Source organism: Drosophila obscura, unplaced genomic scaffold (genome assembly GCF_018151105.1).
Source record: "Drosophila obscura isolate BZ-5 IFL unplaced genomic scaffold, ASM1815110v1 contig_208, whole genome shotgun sequence".
Lineage (NCBI taxonomy): Eukaryota > Metazoa > Arthropoda > Insecta > Diptera > Drosophilidae > Drosophila > Drosophila obscura.
In genome coordinates, this window is record NW_024542799.1 from 559,217 (window position 1) to 576,857 (window position 17,641).

At 49.4% G+C, this 17,641-nt stretch overlaps 1 protein-coding gene and 1 long non-coding RNA gene across 5 annotated transcripts in view; one reads left to right on the forward strand and one right to left on the reverse strand.

The window, feature by feature from the left end:
- The first annotated feature begins 953 nt into the window (after positions 1 to 953).
- On the forward strand, positions 954 to 1,617 carry LOC111070927. Its single transcript, XR_002607435.2, has 2 exons — positions 954 to 1,309; positions 1,370 to 1,617. It is a non-coding gene; the product is annotated as an uncharacterized LOC111070927 (long non-coding RNA).
- A 3,349-nt stretch (positions 1,618 to 4,966) lies between these two features.
- LOC111070916 overlaps positions 4,967 to 17,641 on the reverse strand; it is a 49,481-nt gene continuing 36,806 nt past the window's right edge. For 2 of the 4 annotated variants that reach the window (XR_005968032.1, XR_002607434.2), the window contains exon 8: positions 8,173 to 8,200. Coding sequence is in view for 1 of the 4 variants with exons in the window: in XM_022361962.2 (XP_022217654.2) it covers positions 5,391 to 7,600; positions 7,676 to 8,200 (2,735 nt within the window). In the remaining 3 variants the exon portion in view is untranslated. Of the gene's footprint in view, positions 7,601 to 7,675; positions 8,201 to 17,641 lie in introns of those variants that run through there. The other 2 variants (XM_022361962.2, XR_002607433.2) reach the window with 2 other exon arrangements.

The following is a 17,641-nucleotide window of genomic DNA, read 5'->3' on the forward strand; positions in this document are numbered from 1 at the left end:
TTGCTACATGTGTCTGCCACACACACACACACACACACACACACACAGCATACAGCATATTATTACACGTTTTTATTAACCAAAAATTATGCTCAGCTGTTGATTTGCCACGTCATCATCGGCAGTGGGAATGAAATTCCCTGGTAATTCTCTGGCTATTCTCTGGCAATTCCGCTGCATATTTTTCTTCCATTTCTCTTCGCATAAATATTCATCAGCTCTACACTCGTACGAGTATCTATGCCTTACAAAAATAGATGTAAGATCAGGGCCAGCCCAGGGCAGGGCACGGCTGGGCTGGGCTGGGCAGCCCTGTAGCTCTTTCATTAATTAAGTTCAGGGTTTTTTTTTGTATTCATGCAGTGCGTAATCAAGGAGCAGTGGCGCACAGGGGGGGGGTGGTATTTGGGGTGCCAATCATTCAAGGGATTGCCAGATGGAATCTACTCAGAGTCGAGTCGGTAATTTGTGACTACTGCACGATGACGATGACTGCGATACGAGAGCCACTCAATCTTGTTGAGTAAGCGCCACTAATTTGTTTTTTAAGGCTTGCTGGATGGACACTCTCCGAAGCCCAAAACATCCTCTTCACTTTGCATATTTTATTGACCGCATCGAGTACGAGTATGTATGGACCTCACCACAAATACGTTTTTAAGAGGCATCTCTCCGGCTGGAGGTGGAGGCAGCTGTGGCGGCTTTGACCTGGTGCAGCCCTGGGGCCTGTGGCAGTCAGCTCATGCAATTTGGCTATTAAAAATCATTAGCAGCAGGGAATTTTCGTCCCTTGGGGCCAAATATGAGGTGTCTGTGCATGCTGATGGAGCAATAACTTCGGGGGGCAGGCAACGTTGTTGCTGTTGCTGCTGATGCTGCTGCTGCTGATGCTGCTGCTGCTGCATACTTTGTGGCGTTTTTGGGCAGGCATTTTCATTAAGCACGAGCCCGAAGCATGCTCTGACTTTGTAGGAGCAGCGCCACTCACTCACTCACTCACTCACTCACTCTCAAACTATTGCCAGTAAAGTTCACAGCAACAACAACGAAAACCTGAACACACAGAAAGATGCCGAGAATCTCACTTGAAGAGCAGGCCGAGGTAATTGGCGAGATGATGGAAATTGTGAAGGAGCAGCCAGAGTTGTTGGACATATTGTATGAGGCGCTGATCGATCTAGAACTACATAAGCGTCATTGCCGACTGAATCCAAGTGTTGTGTTGCGTGCCTTTAGCTACGAATTTAATGACAATGCGCCAGCGGCTTAATCGAAGCGAAATCTAATCGTACAGCACTGAAATTTCTTGGTAAGCTTTGAGCTGGTTAAGGTTAAGCCTGTTTATAAATTAAGCCCCTTCTGCTTTTAGTTAAACAACTTGCCAATTGCATGCGACTTCGACTTAAGCTGCAGCTGGGGATGGGCATGGGATGCAACTGCAACTACAAAATTTAGATAATTAAAAATTCAGAGAACCGCAATAATTTTTTAATGTGAAGTGCAGTCGTAACCGCATCCTGTCCTGTCCTGTCCTGTCCTGTCGCGTCTCGTTCCGTTCAGTTTTTGGGAGTTTTGTTTGCAATTATAAATATGCAGAGATACAAATACACACACACACACAAACACACACAAATAAAGAAATATACAATGACCGAGAGAGCGAACTAATTGTGCAAAAATGTGTGTGTTCTCTGCAAATATTTTGTTAACAAATTTTAGCGGACATTTCAGCCACAGAAATGCAATTAGCCAGCAACGTAATTAACTAAACAAAGTGCGGAATTCAAAAGTGCTGCAGCTCCAGTGGAAATAAAAAAAAAAACAGAACCAGCGAATCAAATTCAATTTACAGCCTTGTACGAATATATGGAAATATCACGCATACGCTGCCGGGGTGGTGGCGGGGAGCAAAATTGATGGCCAGAATGTCTTTGACACCTCAGCGGCGCGTCATTTCATGTTGATAAGGGTTCAATGTTTGAGAGGGTCTCCCAGGGCCAGGTCCGGGTCCGGGTCCGGCAACGTGCTGCCTGTGTTTGAGCGGAGCAACAAGTTTGTCAGCGCCACACACAGATACTCCATGGCAGATACACAGGGGCCAGGCCAGGACAGCACAGGACATAGGACATAGGACAGCATAGGAATAGGGACAGGAACTCCTGCCATTTCGGTTATCAAATTGAGCAAACAAAAGCCCGACTATGGCCAAAGTTTGTCTCAAAATTAATTGAAGGGACCCTCTGTACCGCTGTACCTCTGTCCCACTGTTCCACTGACGATGACAAAATTCATGAGAATTCGTACGTGAAACTGGGTGGCCGGAAACTGTCGGCCACCTTTCATATTCACCTTTGGCCGGAAACCTGATTCATCGACGACAACTCTGGGACAGGGAACCAGTTCGAACCCAAAAATCTAATTATATTATATGTATAGGGTATTTTTTTTTTATTCGTTAAGTTTAAGTTTTCCCTAGTTAAATTTCTATATTTTCTGTCTGAGTTGAACTTTTATTACGGCTGTCGAGCAGTCAAATGGGATGGTTGTGTACTCGTACTGCCGAGCATCCTTCCGTCTTTGTGTTGCTGTAATTGCTGTAATTGCCGTATTGACTGCACATGTTCTGGCTTGCCCCCTTGCCCCCTTCCCCGACTTGCCCCATTGTCTCTGTGCCCATTGCCTTTTGTCACCTGGTCGAGTGTGAATGGAATGCCTTGCCTGGCATATCTATGCCGGTATGAACTGGCGTCCATGAATACCCACCCACCCGCAAGTTGTACTACTTATTTGCTTACGACTGCTGCGATTCCTAGACGCCATCTGAATGCAAATATCCTGAATGGCAGAGGGCAGAATATGGAATGGGGATGGGGGGTTTTTCTGTTCCATTTTCTGGCATTCATTAAATGTTCAAGCTGCTGTGGCACGACACATATTTCACCGTGGCGATGCGTCGCTGCTTTTTGCACTGCTTTGATCATAAATCGATTTGAGATCTAGCCCCACAAAATGCATCGTAATTTGGCAGCAGCTTTAATGAGTTTTTTTTGAGGCCTTCAAGCTTGCAGTTGAATTGTTCGATTTGCATTCATAACTCTTTGTGATTGTCCAGCCAATCGTTATTTATTTGCCATTGCATGTGAAAACTTCTCTGATTTGGTCCATCAATCAATCGATTCATTGTGGGCCACTGACCACGAGGGAGCGAGGGCTTGGGCAAACAAAAAACTTTTACTGCAAACAAATTGAGAATTTTTAATAAAAATTCTTGCGCTAAATTACGCTCAACAATCAAATCCAAAACCAAAGCCAAGTCACCTTTCCCCGACACCCCCACAGCCACAGCCACACCCACTCGCACTTGGAATTCCCAATGCTCTCCATTGTCAATGTCCAACTGTTCGCCTAAGTGGTGTTAAGTATTTGAAAATCTCCGCTCTGCTCTGCTCTCCCCCACTCCGCTCACTCTGTTGCTTTGCGGCCGCCTTCCGTTTTATTGTTTTACGACAGTTGGCCAAATACTTTGGCTAGCAAAAGTTTTGCCCCTCATGGTCATCCAATTGTCTGTGATTTACGAAGCTTGTGCGCCCCCTTCCTCTGCCCCCATCCACAACCTGGCCGGCCAGTAGTGGTCGGTCAGTCAGAACCCACAAACGAACAAACGAAACTCCACTGACATTTAGTGATATTGATTTATTGCCGCTCCCATTTGGCAGCTCAAATCTGAGCCACTGCTCCTACATGGGCGTGACAACGCAGAACGAGCGGCTTACGGGCCACTGTAGTAGGCACTGCTGGTCGGGCGCTTGTTCAGCCAGGCGGTGATCTCGTCCAGGCACAGGCACTGCCAGGAATTCCACTTTCACAGTGTTGGAGCTGTAGTGGAGCAGCTGGAGGGGCACCACTTGTTCGCTGGAACCCGTGAAAAGATTTGCCTTGATCTCATATATGTTGTTGTTGAAAACGTTTAGCAGCCGCAGTCGTAGCTTGGCAAAATTCTAAGATTCTTATTCATTCTCCGATTAGCCAAAAATTTATATTAAAAAATTATTTGTACATCTTACATTTCAGGTCGCCGGCCATACCACCGAAGGGCCACATACTTTACTCGGATCGGGCGACTACCTGGCGCCTTTTTGTTTGAACTTAATCGATACAAAGTTGCATGGCGGCGAGCTTATGTCAGACATCACCATTACACTCGATAGGTATGTTTCTCATCGATAGTTCCATTGTTCGTTTTGCAGCACTGGGGACCAAAAAAACAAAACCACAGGCTTTCACAAATTTATTAAAAAGCATTAAAACGAAAGAAATAAGAGTCCTTAAAACTTGACAACCTTTTAGATGATTGATTCTTATTTCTGATAAAATTATATGTTCAGTGCTAAGAGTGTTATCTCGCCAGTAATATTAAGCCGAATATCAAAGTGGAGGAATATGATTGATTGGGTTTTTTCCTCGGTATGTTTACGGTATATTTTGAAAATATTTCGGTATATTTCTGAGGGTCAGGCGGTATATTTGATCAATAAATCCGCGGTCACACTGATGTTTTTCAACGCAAAAATGAGCTGCAATTTATGAATTCTAATATCGTTTGTCCACAATTGGGAAACATGAGAATTTCCAGTAAGAACAATTTTTAAACGGCAGATTTCCCACAAGGTAAAAAGGCGTTCCACAGGTGGCAAGAACAGGCAAAGCATCCAAACAACAAAAACACCGGCATGCTTAACGACTTTATTGAAAAACAATTAAAAACTAAGGAAAACGGAACTATCGATGGGAAAAGACATCGTGTATTTTATTGATGTCTGACAAAAGCTGGCTTACATGAAGCTGGCGCTGCTACTTTTGCCACTCGCCGACTGGAGGCGCCAGTGTGAAATGAAGTCTGGCCTATGTATTGTTTGGCGCATTTATTTGAACTTTCGCACTCCATTGAAATAAAAACCGTAAGTCGTACGATTTTGTAATTAATATATTTAAATATCAGTTAATGTTATTTAGTAGAAGCATCAAGTACAATAATCATATAAATAGTTTCCTTCTGCGCTCTCGTCTTTGATTTTCGTTTAGCAAGTTTTCTATTACATAGACTACTCGTTAGGTTAGCTAGAGATACTCGTGGATACGACGCATCGAATCCACTGGATACACACGAACATACATATACAATACCATATACAACTGCCGATTCACATACAAGATATTCGTACAAACTAGAAGCGTACTAAGGAGCGCGAATGGAGTGGATTAATGTTCTTACGTTGGATATGGTGGGTATAATGCTAATTGAGTTACACGCGTAGAGCTTGACTTGTTTTGGGGGGAGCTGCCAGGTGGGTTGGGTATGGACTAAGGTCTATGGGGGTTGGTCTACAGGTCTACAGGTAGCCATGGCCGGCCACCTCGGCCGGTATGAAGCCCTCGCGACCGTCGCGCGTCTTCACGTAGAACCACTGGCGCTGATCCTTTGACTCGCGACACTCGCACAGCGTCACAATATCCCCCTTGTGCACCGCAATGCTCTCCGTGACGTAGTCCGAGTTGATGGCGACTAGAGTTTGACGTAGCCCGTTGTGCTGCTGCTTTCGTAGCACGCTCAGTGCTGTGGCCACCGCTGGCTGATGATGTGGCTGCTGGGGCTGCTGGGGAAGGGTCTTTGGATGCAGATGCTGTCCGTTGTGGCCATTGGTGATGTACGAGACGTTCGAGACGCGTCGCGTTGCCAGGGACTGAGACTGGGACTGGGACACATGCAGATGGGGCTGCTTCTTGGTGCTCTTCTGCTGCTGCTGCTGCTGTTGCTGCAGCGTGACGTACTCATCGTTGGAGGCTCCGCTCCGTACCGATGCTGAGCCGGAGGCCAGACCCACCTGCTTAGTGGAGCGCAGCTGGGCGTAGGCCTTCTCCACGAGCTTTGGCTGGGAGGCGGCTCGCAGATACAGCTTGTCCACATGCTGCTCCCCGTACAGAGAGCTGGTCGTGCTGCCCCCCTTGGTCACCTGATGTTGGCTAATGCTATTATTGTTGTTGTTGTTGTTATTGATGCTCAGGGGCAGCACCTCGGCGACGGGTTTGGAGCTGCGTGGAGTGCGGGCGCCATCGGAGCGAGTGCCGCCGCGCATACGAATCTCCTTCTCCGAGTCGGTCATGTTGCCGCAGGGACGGGGAAAGACGTCTGCGTTGGATTCCCAGCATGGCGTGTGCCGGGAGCCGCTTCGAGCCGCCTGCGGGAGGATTCCCAGCGGCAGGCAGCAGGCATAGCCGACGTAGCCCTCCTCCGCGTGCGGCGTCTGCACGTACAGCCAGTTCTGGTTCTTGAAGACGGCATTCACGACCATGCCCAGCGGCAGGGGAATCTCCAGCTGATAGCCACCCGGACGCGTCTGGTAAAGGGTGCTGGCCGTGGCCAGGACTACGGGTATGTTGCCCGGCGTGGCCAGCGAGCAGCGCGACAGGAACTCGTCCACGTTGTGGATCTCATAGCCGAAGCGCTGTACCCGATTCCGGTCCCTGCGCTTGCGATGGCGATGCCGTCGCTGCTGCTGAGGGGCCGCTCCTCCCGGCACCCCGCAACCCACTTCCGAGGCTGCCACCAGGCTGGGCTCCGAGTAGGTGCACTTCAGCGAGTCGGCTGTCGTGACTGTCGAGGCTCTCGCCTGGCCGTTGCACGACTCTCCCGCGTTGGTGGAGGCGGCGGCGCCTACTCCCATGGAACGCGCCTGCTGCAGCCGGCTGGCCAGCTTCTTACGGATCTCGTTCCGCTTCCGGGCCAGTATCAGGGCCTCGCTGTGCGCATCGCTCTTGGGCGCCCGCTGGGGCGTGCACACGAAGAGCAGCTCTTTGGTGGAGGCGGCGGCCACCGGAGCTCCGGCCTGCGCATGGCTCTGGCTCCGTGGTACCGCCCTTTCCTTGTAGTCCAGCAGATTCTGGTTGCTGAAGAACTTCTGCTGGCCCAGATGGCCGTTGCCCGGCGCCTGGTGACCCGTGGGCGTGGTGGCGTACCCATTGAGGGGCTCCGTGCCGCCCGGCAGCTGCTTGACTCGGTACCGCTTCTTGCTGACGCTGACATCCAGCTGTGTGGGCACTGGCTCCGTTCTCGTTTGCCCACCACCATTTCCAATGCTGATGGATGTGTGCTGCAGTTCGTTCTCCTTGTGGTCGCCACCCAGATCCGAGGACTTGACCTCGTTGGAGTCCTGGTTCTGGGTCTGCTCCGGCGCCGCCGGCTGCGGCTGTTGCTGCTCCCGGAGCACCCAGGTGAGTGAGATTCGAGGTCGTCGCAGGCTCAGATTCTGACCCATCGCGTCGTCGTCGAGCCCTAGCCCTACAGCATGCTGCAGTTGGGGTGTGCTCTTGGCTCTCGGCCCTACGGCAGCAGCGACTAGTGGCAGCAGCTCGTCGATCTCCACATAGTCCGAGCTGTACTCCAGTCCCTCCTCCTCCTCCTCCTCGCCCTCTGCCCGCCCGTGGGCTACTGCTGGCGTTGGCGGTGGGGGCGTGGCCGTGAAGTTTCCCACTGAACTGTCGCTGCTTCCGGGCTGCTGGAGAATCAGGGCGCAGGCGTGCAACAGGTCCGGACAATAGGCATCTGCAGGGTTTTTCGAAAGATGAGTAATTGTTAGACGAAACTGCAGGCCTCCTTTTGGTTTTCTCTACTGCTTACCCCTCAGTCCGCGGCTGCGTCTGCGTCTGCGTCGACGCTGGCGCCTAACTGCGCTGCCGCCGCTGCCCAACTCGCAGTCGCTGATGCTGGATCCGCTGCTGCTGGAGCTGTCGGTACTAGATGCGAATCGTAGTTCCTGCTGCTGCTGCTGCAATTCCCGCAGTCGTCGGCGACGTCTTGCCTGCTGCTGTCGCGCTGCTGCTTCGCTGCTGCTGGCTGTTGCTCGCGCGGGCGTCGCTGCATTATCCGCCAGCTGCGGCGGACCTGACCTTGCTCCTGCTACCGTTCCCTGCCTCTCTGTGTAGCTGGGCGGTGGTGTCAGCGGCAGGGGGCAGTAGAATGGCGGCGGCGTGCAGTGCACTCGACGGCTGGACTCTTCCAAAACGTAGTCGTTCTCCTGCGCCTGCAGCTCTACAGTGACGGCATCCTCATAGCCCAGTGGGTGTCCATGTCCATCCCCTGGCGGGGCATCCGTGGCGGTTGGATCACCGCCATTCGGGCGGTAGGTCGGCGGTGGTGTGGCAACTGTGGGGGCAAAAGATGAATGGAAATTAGTTTTGGGATAGCTCAACGTAATTTTCAACCCCTCAAAACTTTATTTACCCTTTATTTTTGTAAGTTCTAGACCCCTGTTTCCCATAGTTCTATCCCCAAAAGGGTTGAATGGACACTCGCCACAGATTGAGAGTGATCCGGAGAGCCCCCAAGCAGCCACCACTTGCTGTTGTCTCTCCTCACAATCCTCCTGCACTGCTTGGCTCTGCTGCTGCTCCTCCTTCTCTCAAGACTTCACATGACAATAAAAATTCCAATTATATTAAAGATTCTTTCGAGTCACAAAAAAAAAAAAAAACAATGATGTGCTCTGTCCGTACGTTCAGCTCTTCCCACATCTCATGCCAGTCATAAAGACCATTGAGAGGCGATAACGACGACACCTGAAGCGGCGGCATAGGAGGACAACACCCACACGGGAGAGCAGAGAACAGAGCAGAGAAGAGCAAAGGAGACAACAGTGGAGCATGGAAGGGGAAGGGGAAGGGAATATTTAAAATATTTGCCAATATAAATGTCAGGAGCCGGCGGGAGAGTGGCATGGAAGCCGCTTGCTGACTCGGCCAATAGTTTGTGGCCGCCTGGCTATCAAGGCCAAGATCAGCGAGAGACTCTCCCAAATGGCCAAGCAGACGAAGCTGTATAGGAGAGGAGGAGGAGTAGGAGGAGTACGAGGAGGCGGCCAAGAAGGCCAAGAGGACGGTGCAGGAAGAAGCGTGGCCAATAAAATTCCAAACTGATATGCTCAATGGCAACAACGTGCCACAAGTGAGTAGTAAAATGTGGAAACGTGACGGTATTTCAAAAATACCAAATATTGGATTGGAGCAGCACCAGCACCAGCGATTCCCCATCCTTCCATTCCATTCCCTCACTGCTCTCCCTGCTCACTCTGCATGGCTCTGCTTCGGTTTCGGTTTCGGCCCATTCGCACAACGTTCAATGAAAAGAGAAAACCTCCAATCGGAGGACAGGATACTCGTGTCGTTTTAGAGACTAGCGTACACCCTATCCATATATGGACTGCTCTTCAATTTATCTCACACACCACACCAACAAATCGTATCACAAATTATGGCCAGAGAAATTACAAATGGAATTCAAAGACCAGCAAATTGTCACAAATTAAAACATGGACAAAGTGGAAGGCCAATTAATAATTATGATGTACGGGGGAATGTAGTAAATATTAAAGAAATGCCACTGGAGGTGGTATGTGTCCCACAAGGGTCCCCATTTGCACACCCAAAAGCAGACATTGTGGAACATTTCCTCGCACTACTTCAGCCACCAACGAGGAGTGCATCATACAAATAAAAACATGCAAGTTTGACCCATTCTATGATCAGAAATGTTGCGAATACTCCTCTGGGATCTGGAGAAACTTCAACAAAGTGGTGCAACCCCTTCCATGGGATAGAGTACACACCCATATCCATAACTAAGGCGTGATGAAGCGCAGAAAGGACAAGGCCCTGAGCCCTGGAAACAAGGCAAAATCTACGGGCCCAGCAGCAGCAGCAGCGATGCAGCGTCTTTAACGACAACGCCACAACGGAACTGTGGAACGGGTGGTAGAGTGGCAGAGTGCTGGAGCTGAGGGGTCTGTCAGTCAGTTGACCAGTTCTTGGTCCCTGTCCCTCTCCCCTACCGCCACCACGGGCCTAATCAAAAAGGTTCAAGCGCAGAGATCGTGCGAGGATTACATGGGGGTGTGACGACAGGCCGGCTCAAAGTCATTCACTCCGTCGACTCCTACTCCAGGGCACAGGCACAGCTCCAGCTTTAGCTTCAGCTTCAGCTTCAACTCGATCGTGATGCTGTGGCCTTTAATGGCCTCTACGTGAGACATGATCTCTGGCAGGCAGAGGGGGGATGGGCATGCGGGAACCTATGGCTACATATCGTGGGCGTGGCACAGTGGTGCGGCTGGGCGGCAGGCAAAAACGAAAACGAAAGTGTTTTGCAGTTGCAACGCTCCATCTGTGCTGCTCTGTGGCTGCCCTCTAATTAAACGCAGACGGCTGCCAAATTAGCTAATGGCAACATTGCGCCGGAACCAGCGACTCCAGCGACAACTGCAGCAACAACGATTGCAGCCCATTGCACAAATCACAAATCCAAAGTTGCAACGCCTGCCCAAAAATGGATAAAACTCTGACAAATTTGTTTTGCAACTTGTTGGTCCGCCCGTTGCAAATATGGTGGGTCGGTTGGTCTGTCGTTTGGCTGCAACATGAACATGGCTGGCCAGTGGCCACTGGGGCATTGTGGCCGGCCCATGTAAGGGACCGGGGATCGGGGACCAGTCAAAGCGACAGCTGTCACTCGCTGACTCGACACTGGACGCTTGGACGCTTGCTCTGTCTCCGTCTCTGTCTCTGGCCCCTGGACACCAGTTCAGGCCTGAGACCCCCAATGCGACTTTGGTGATAATAATTCAATCGAGAAATGTCGAAGCGTGCAAATCACTTTGTTTGACTTGTGTGTGTGCCCCACTGGCTTAAAAGGCGTGCGGAATTGATTGGAGTTGCATGTGATTAAGTGCCACATGACGAGCGTCAAGAGAGCCCCCACAGCCCATCTCATCACAGAACGACATGCAAAGAAGGTCTCAAACTGCATGAGCAGCAAAGGATCTTGCGTTAGTGATCGGAACTTCAGAAAAGGGAAGGCAGTGAGGGTCTAGTTTGCATAGAAACAGAAAGTATCACACGATTGGACGGATGCTAATTCAGAAAATAGAGTAGAAAATGCTTATTCTCAGCGTTACAACGTTGATTTTCCACTGCAGGGAACTCTTTCCTTGCTCCCACTCTTATATTATACGCTCTCTCTCTCTCTCTCTCTCTCTCTCTTCAGTTTCCTTGCTCTGATATCGATAAATTCCGAGATAATTCTGCGATTAAGTGAAAAGTTAACCGGAAAATGGCTCTCAGTGTGGGAAGCTCGATCTGCAGGATGATCCCCTCCCTTTGCTTCCATCACTCTGCTCTGTTCATTCGCTCTGCTCTGCTCTTTCTTTCTTGCTTGGCTTGGCTTGGCTTGCTGTGGCTGCAACATACTACTCGTGGATGCTGCATGCCGCACAATCGATAACTGTTTTTGGACGGCGTTTCGCGCACGTCCCTCGCATATATATCTTAAATGGCAGCAGCAGATAAGACGCACTAATAAGATAAAAACATTTTAATTGCCACTAAACATGGCAGCGCCACAGACATACAGCTCTCCCCCTCGCCGCCCTCCCTCTCTCTTTCACTTGATCTCTGTCTATCTCTTTGCTTTGCTTTAGGCCAAACAACTGTAAAACGGCTATAGCCATGGCTATGGCAACCATATGCTGCTGCTCAGACGCTACTGCTGCCTGCCTGCCTGCCAGCCTGCCTACTGTCTGCTAATGGGTTAACAAAACGCCATGGACAGGCAGGCAGGCAGACAAATAAATAAAACTCTGATTTCGTTGAGATTTAATTAAAATTGAACTTCGAATCGAAGTTGGGGGCCTTGCTGAGGTGCCAAAACAAATTAAAATGCTTCTGGAGGATCATCAAAACGTTAATGACCATCGCTGGGGACCCCAGTATGCGCCTCGGCGCACCAAGCCAATCCGACGACTCTGTCCCGCCAGAAACCATAAAATCCAGCATAAACTTCGACGACTGTCAGGGCTGCCCCCACAGTGTCCAAGGCAGTGACTCCCAATCCTTGTTGACAAGTCGAAGATTGGAGTGGGAACTGAAGGTAGAGGAGGAGCTTCACCAGGTGCCAACACATGCCTTGCCACTGCAACCAACCACTGACACTGGCACTGGAACTGGCACTGGCCCATCAAATGGTTAAATTTATGACACAAATAATTTACACAAATTTCAGTTTTTTAGCTTTTCAATTAGCCAGGGAATCTGGTGGTGGTGCGTTGGGCCTCTGGGATGGCCATGGAGTGTAAGTCTGGAGTATCGACTGTGCGTGTGTCGAGTGTCGAGTGATGTGGGGTCTATTAAGCCTATTTTTATGACTTTTTAATGCCCTGTTCGGCTTTGGGTGGTCAAGACATTTCAAAGATTTCAATAGGTGCGATTCCCGAACGCGATCAAAAATGAATTAACTTTTTTTATGCTCATGACTGGGCCGGGCCTCAAGGAGCAGAGCAGCCCTTTCTGGTATCTGTATCTGTGTCTGTGTCTGAGCATGGTGTCTTGGTGTCTGTGTGGATGGGGGGGGTTGCGCTTTCTGGCCATGGCAATAAAATTAAACGTTTGTTAGCTTTTCGGCTTTTGGTGTTCAGTTCGGTTCGTTTCGTTTCGGCTTTGGTGCGTGTGTTTTAAGCGGTTTTAAATATTTATGAGCCCATTTGTAGCATCGTTTGCTCACATAGCCCCATAGCCAACACAAAAATATCATTTTATGGCCTCAATAAATTTAAATGTTGTGGTTGGACGACCCACGTGGCAAGTTGGGGGCAAAGGTGTGGCATTGACAAGTGGCAAGGAATCGAAAGTTGGTTTCATCGAGCAACAGCGGTCACAGGATATTAATTTTGTGTGATTTATGCTGCACAGAATTTATGAAGTTTGTGCCAATTTATAGTGCAGCTAACGCTCCGATTATGTTCGTTCGCAGCATTCATTTCTAAAGTCAGCTTCTAAAACTTTTTGGTTCCATAAGTTCCCCATTAAGGCCACTGCTTTTACATTTCATAGGGAAAACTGAGAGCCAGAGACAACTTTCTTTGAAGGATTCTTATCTCTCAGACTGGTAGCAGGGAGAGCATGGCGAAGGACAGTCCAACAATTGTTGTCCAAGGGCGTATTTATGGCTCATTGACCAACTTGGAGCACTTCCAGCCACTCCAACATATGGCCAAGTGGCTGGACTTCTGCTTGTGCTGCTGCCTAGCACAGGCCAAGGCGAAATCGAGTTAACAAAAGACAAATGCCGCCCCGTCCTGTACTGGCGTCAAGATAAGCGGCAAAGGACATGGGCCCCCAAAATAGAGCTCCATAAAAACCCAAGAGCTGCTGGCAGGGGAAAGTACGGGGGGGAAACATCAAAGCAAAAAAAGCAATAAGTCCTGGGGGCGGAATGTAAATTGAAATACGCGAATGCCAGAGAAAGAAAAGGGGGAGAGAGTATCTCAACGGAAGAACCGAACCTTGAACTCCAAACCCTGAACCGCGAACCCCGAACCACAAACCCCAAAACCGTTGCCAAATCCGGACCTACGCCAACATGGCCGGAAAAGGGAAATACGCGCAACGCACTTTGATTTGCTGGCCAAGATGTTGATGAACTGAACACCGCGCTTAAGGAGCACCGCAGATGGAGCGCAAGTGCACTTTGGCCTCTCCAGCAAATATGTCTTCGAGTGTCATCCAGCGGTTGCTCAAAAGCAAATCGCAGATCCACAAACGAGAGGGGAGCGAAGACCACGAACAGAAGTCGTTGCAGGAACAACAGGAATCGTAGCAAGAGTCGGGGTTTGGGTTTGGGTTCGGGTTCGGTTTTGGTTTCGCTTTCGGGGTTCTTTGTCTCCCTTTGATATGCCGCCGCCCGCATGCTTTATTAAAATTTCTTTCTTTGCGCCAAAAACGAAGGGTAGGAGCTTCTATCGGGTGGGTGGTGTCCCTTTGGGGACATTGTTATAAATTCCTTTGCTGAGAAATGTGAAAAATGCGCCATGCAAATTATTTCTGCGTCATTTTTTGCGCTCCTCTACCATGCCATGCCCTGCCCTGCCACGCTTTTATTGTGCATGATAAATTTTTATTGTAATTGGCTGTTGATTTATGGCCCATGGCCGCGACACAGACCAAGAGCCTCCAAGAGAATCTCGGCCTCTCGGCTCTCAGCTCTCGGGCTGATAACAAGTGCTGGATAAACGATTCTCTTTCAATTTGCCATTAATTAAAGAGGAAGAAGGCTACGGATACTCTTGCATATCTCAAGGCTGGTTGTGCCCCTCCAGAGCTCCCCTCCCTTCAGATTCAGATTCAAATGGAGGAGCTGGGGCATAAAAACTAATCGCAGCCTTACAGAAATCATCTATGAAATTGCGCTCACTGATGCGTAACCGGCCACCCAGGCATCCAAGCATCCAAGCAGGAAGTGCAAGGCCTCCGCCCAAATGTAGGCCCCAAACGGAGGAGGCCTCGTTTCATGGCTAACATGCTGAACGCCCCCAAAAAAGCGCTCATTGTTTTTGTCAGATGCTGCGCAGTCAAACACCATAAAAGTTTATGAACAGAAGAGAACCGAGTAGAACCAAACCGAACAGAACAGAATCCACCGCCAGCCAGAAGTGGCAGATTTTTTAATGCTTTGTGAAAGATTTCATGGTAATTTCATCGCCGGGTTATAACAATTTACAAATTATGTAATCGAAATTTATTGCCTTGCATAGCTGCTGCCCGAGAGCTGCCAGAGAGCTGAAAGAGCTGCTCCTTAGGGCTCCATTCCATTCTATTGGGAGCACAGGGGCCGCGTCGTTAGTTTAAACGGGTAGTTGTGGAGGGAGTGGGAAGTAGGTTTTACTTCGATATGCACAGGTGGCTTTGATGGGCAACCGTTTGATGTGCGCAACATTTGACTTTAGGCCAGAGTCAAAGTCAGAGGCAAAGCGAGAAGAGCGAGGCTAAGACGCACGAAACGAAATGCGGTAGAAGGTTCATTTTGAAGCAGAGATGCCTTCAGAGTATTCAGATATAATCCCAATAACAAAGGGATTCCGAATATAGCAATCGCTTGATCCACTCCATCCAAATTCCCTGAAACTTTCATCTCTGGCCTGGGATCAGCGATTGTCTTGGTCGCATAATCGAAGGTGTCTACAGACACCTGAACTCTCCTCACCTGTGTGCAGCAGAAGGCACATTTATCCTCCTTCCCTTGTGATAAATGGCAATTTGTTCGCATTAAAGCCCACTCCTAAAACCCATTCCCAAGCCGAATTTGGTCTCCGTCAAGCGCATAGAGCCGTGACCCATTAGTTACGGCACTTTCCAAACAAACTCCAATAATGCAGCCATTAAATGCCAACTATTCTGCCATCAAGTGCTTTAGTTTGACATAAATCTCGAGCGGTTGGCAAAAGTTTTGCTTTCGCCACACAAATCTGCGCCTCGCGCACTCCCAAGTGCCCCCCGACCCATGTTTCCCTCCCCAAACACACACACGCGGCGCGCGCCCTCGGATCAGCGCGTCCTGTGGGAGCTTATGTTGCAGCTTTAATTAACGCCGGGTTTTGGGGATTGCTGTGCCTCGTCCTGCTCCAGCTGCCACTCCTGCCACATGCATAGAGTTTGGCCAACAGGTGCACAAAGTTTTGACCAGCCAGAGCCCTTGTGCCTGGCCCTCTTCCACCCCTCTCCCATTCGATGCCATTCTCTACCCATTTCCACAGTCTCATCCCAGCGTATTTTTATTTAATTTAGAGTCGCGCTCTGCCAGGCAGGACTTTCATGTTGTAATTTCCTCAAATTTACGAGTTTGCTTAGCCCCGGATACGGGTTCGGGAATAGTGCACAGGCTAGTGGGGTGGGGTGGGGTGGAGGTGGCATCCGGTTGGGAATGGCGGGTCATGGTGTTTTGGCAATAGCTGCGCAGAGGAGGCAGGATTTACGACTTGGCTTGCGTTGGGTTACTCGTAGTTCCACTGCCGGGCATTGGGCTTTCCGGAGCACGGTTCTATCCATGTCCGTCCCCTGGTTCTGGTTCTGGTCCTGTCCGCTGCGGCTTGTTAGCGCCTCGACTATGTTTCGGGGCGCCTCATTTTATTAGCAGCATCCTCTGCCCTGAATCCCGGTAACCTACACCAACCATTCCCACCATGAATCCTACTCAACCAGATTGCTGTAAATGAGGCAACTTTTTGTGCCCTTGACTGTATCTCCCCTTGAATATTAGAGAGTAGTAGTATGTGTGTGTGTGTGTGTGTGTGTGTGGGTGTGTGTTCTCTTTTGGTAATTTCGCATGCAGTTTATGGCTAGGCATAACAACTAAAACAACAACAAGTCAGGGGCTCATGCAGCTGTTGGAGTTCCCACACCCCCCCGCGACACTCTTCGCACACGTTGATGACGATGCCGCTTATAAAAGTTGATCAAAATTATTACTACACCCAGGGTAAACCTTACATAGAGGAGGAAGAAGAATCAGCAGCAGCAGCAGCCGTCGAAGCGTGGGAGGGGAAAGAGTAAAGGGCACAACGCTCTTACTGTTGTACAGGTCTAGGCCGACACCCGCACTGTCTCTCTCTCTCTCTCTCTCTCTCTCTCTTTATCTGTCTTGTGCTGGCACAATTAGAGTGTGTGGCCCATTGCCATAAAGTTATGGGATTCATGGCGCACGTTTTCCACAACGCATTTCGGAGTTTACTTATTACTGCAGTTTATCTGTCCAGCCGGAGTGGTGGTAAAAAAGGATAAACTTCCGAAGGCCCATTCTGGGGCTATCTTCTGCAGATCCGAATCCAGATACAGTATGTTTCGTAAGTTTGCTCGTAGTTTTTACGACTGCACATTGTGTGGGCGTTATTAAATTCATATAATGGGGTTATGGCATGCGAAGTGTAGCTAGTTATCCTGGGGGATTATTTGATTGGCTTGGATATTAAGTTGAAACAAACAAATTAACAAAGATCATAACCTAGGCACACAACACTTTTGCACTTAACTGTGCTGCTCTCCATCTGCAGTTTATCCTGCATCACACTCTCTCGTAAAGATAACAGAACAGCTCTCTCCCATAGGATATCGTTACAAGAGAGAGAGAGAGAGAGAGATCAGAGGTATATCACACTGCTGTCCCCATATTACGTTGACAGCTGCTATCACACTCACTTAACAGCCATGTTCATCCATTTAGCAACCCTTTCGAAGTAGGTGAACGCTTGTCCAACATAATAATGCAAATGTAATCGATCGCAGCGCAATGAAATGCATATGTTAATACGCAATATACTTTTTAATACACACACATACACATGTAGAGATATGCCCCCCCCCCCCGCGAAGTGCACACATGCTCTCACATGCTTGCCAGCTAATTACGTTAGTAATCATGGTTAAGTGGTAAACAAAGGCAAAGGCAAAGACGAGCTCGAATCTATGTCTTTTCCGCATTTCGCGGCATTGCATAAAATGTTGAACAAAGTGAATTGGTGGAGGGTGGATCGAAACGGTTCGAATCGGATTGGATTGGATTGCAATGTTTGGTATGTGAGATTCCAGCGCCGAGCATTACCATTACCATATAGGCTTACAGCGCCAGTCACCAATTGTGGCTTCCGTTTAGGGTGTACGACACTGATGCAGAGCAGAAGCTGTGGCGAAAATTGTTTTTGCCGGCTTTTTCGGAGCGCACGAATGAGCAGCAGCAGCATTAGCCGGCGCCCACCCCCCCTGCCACCTC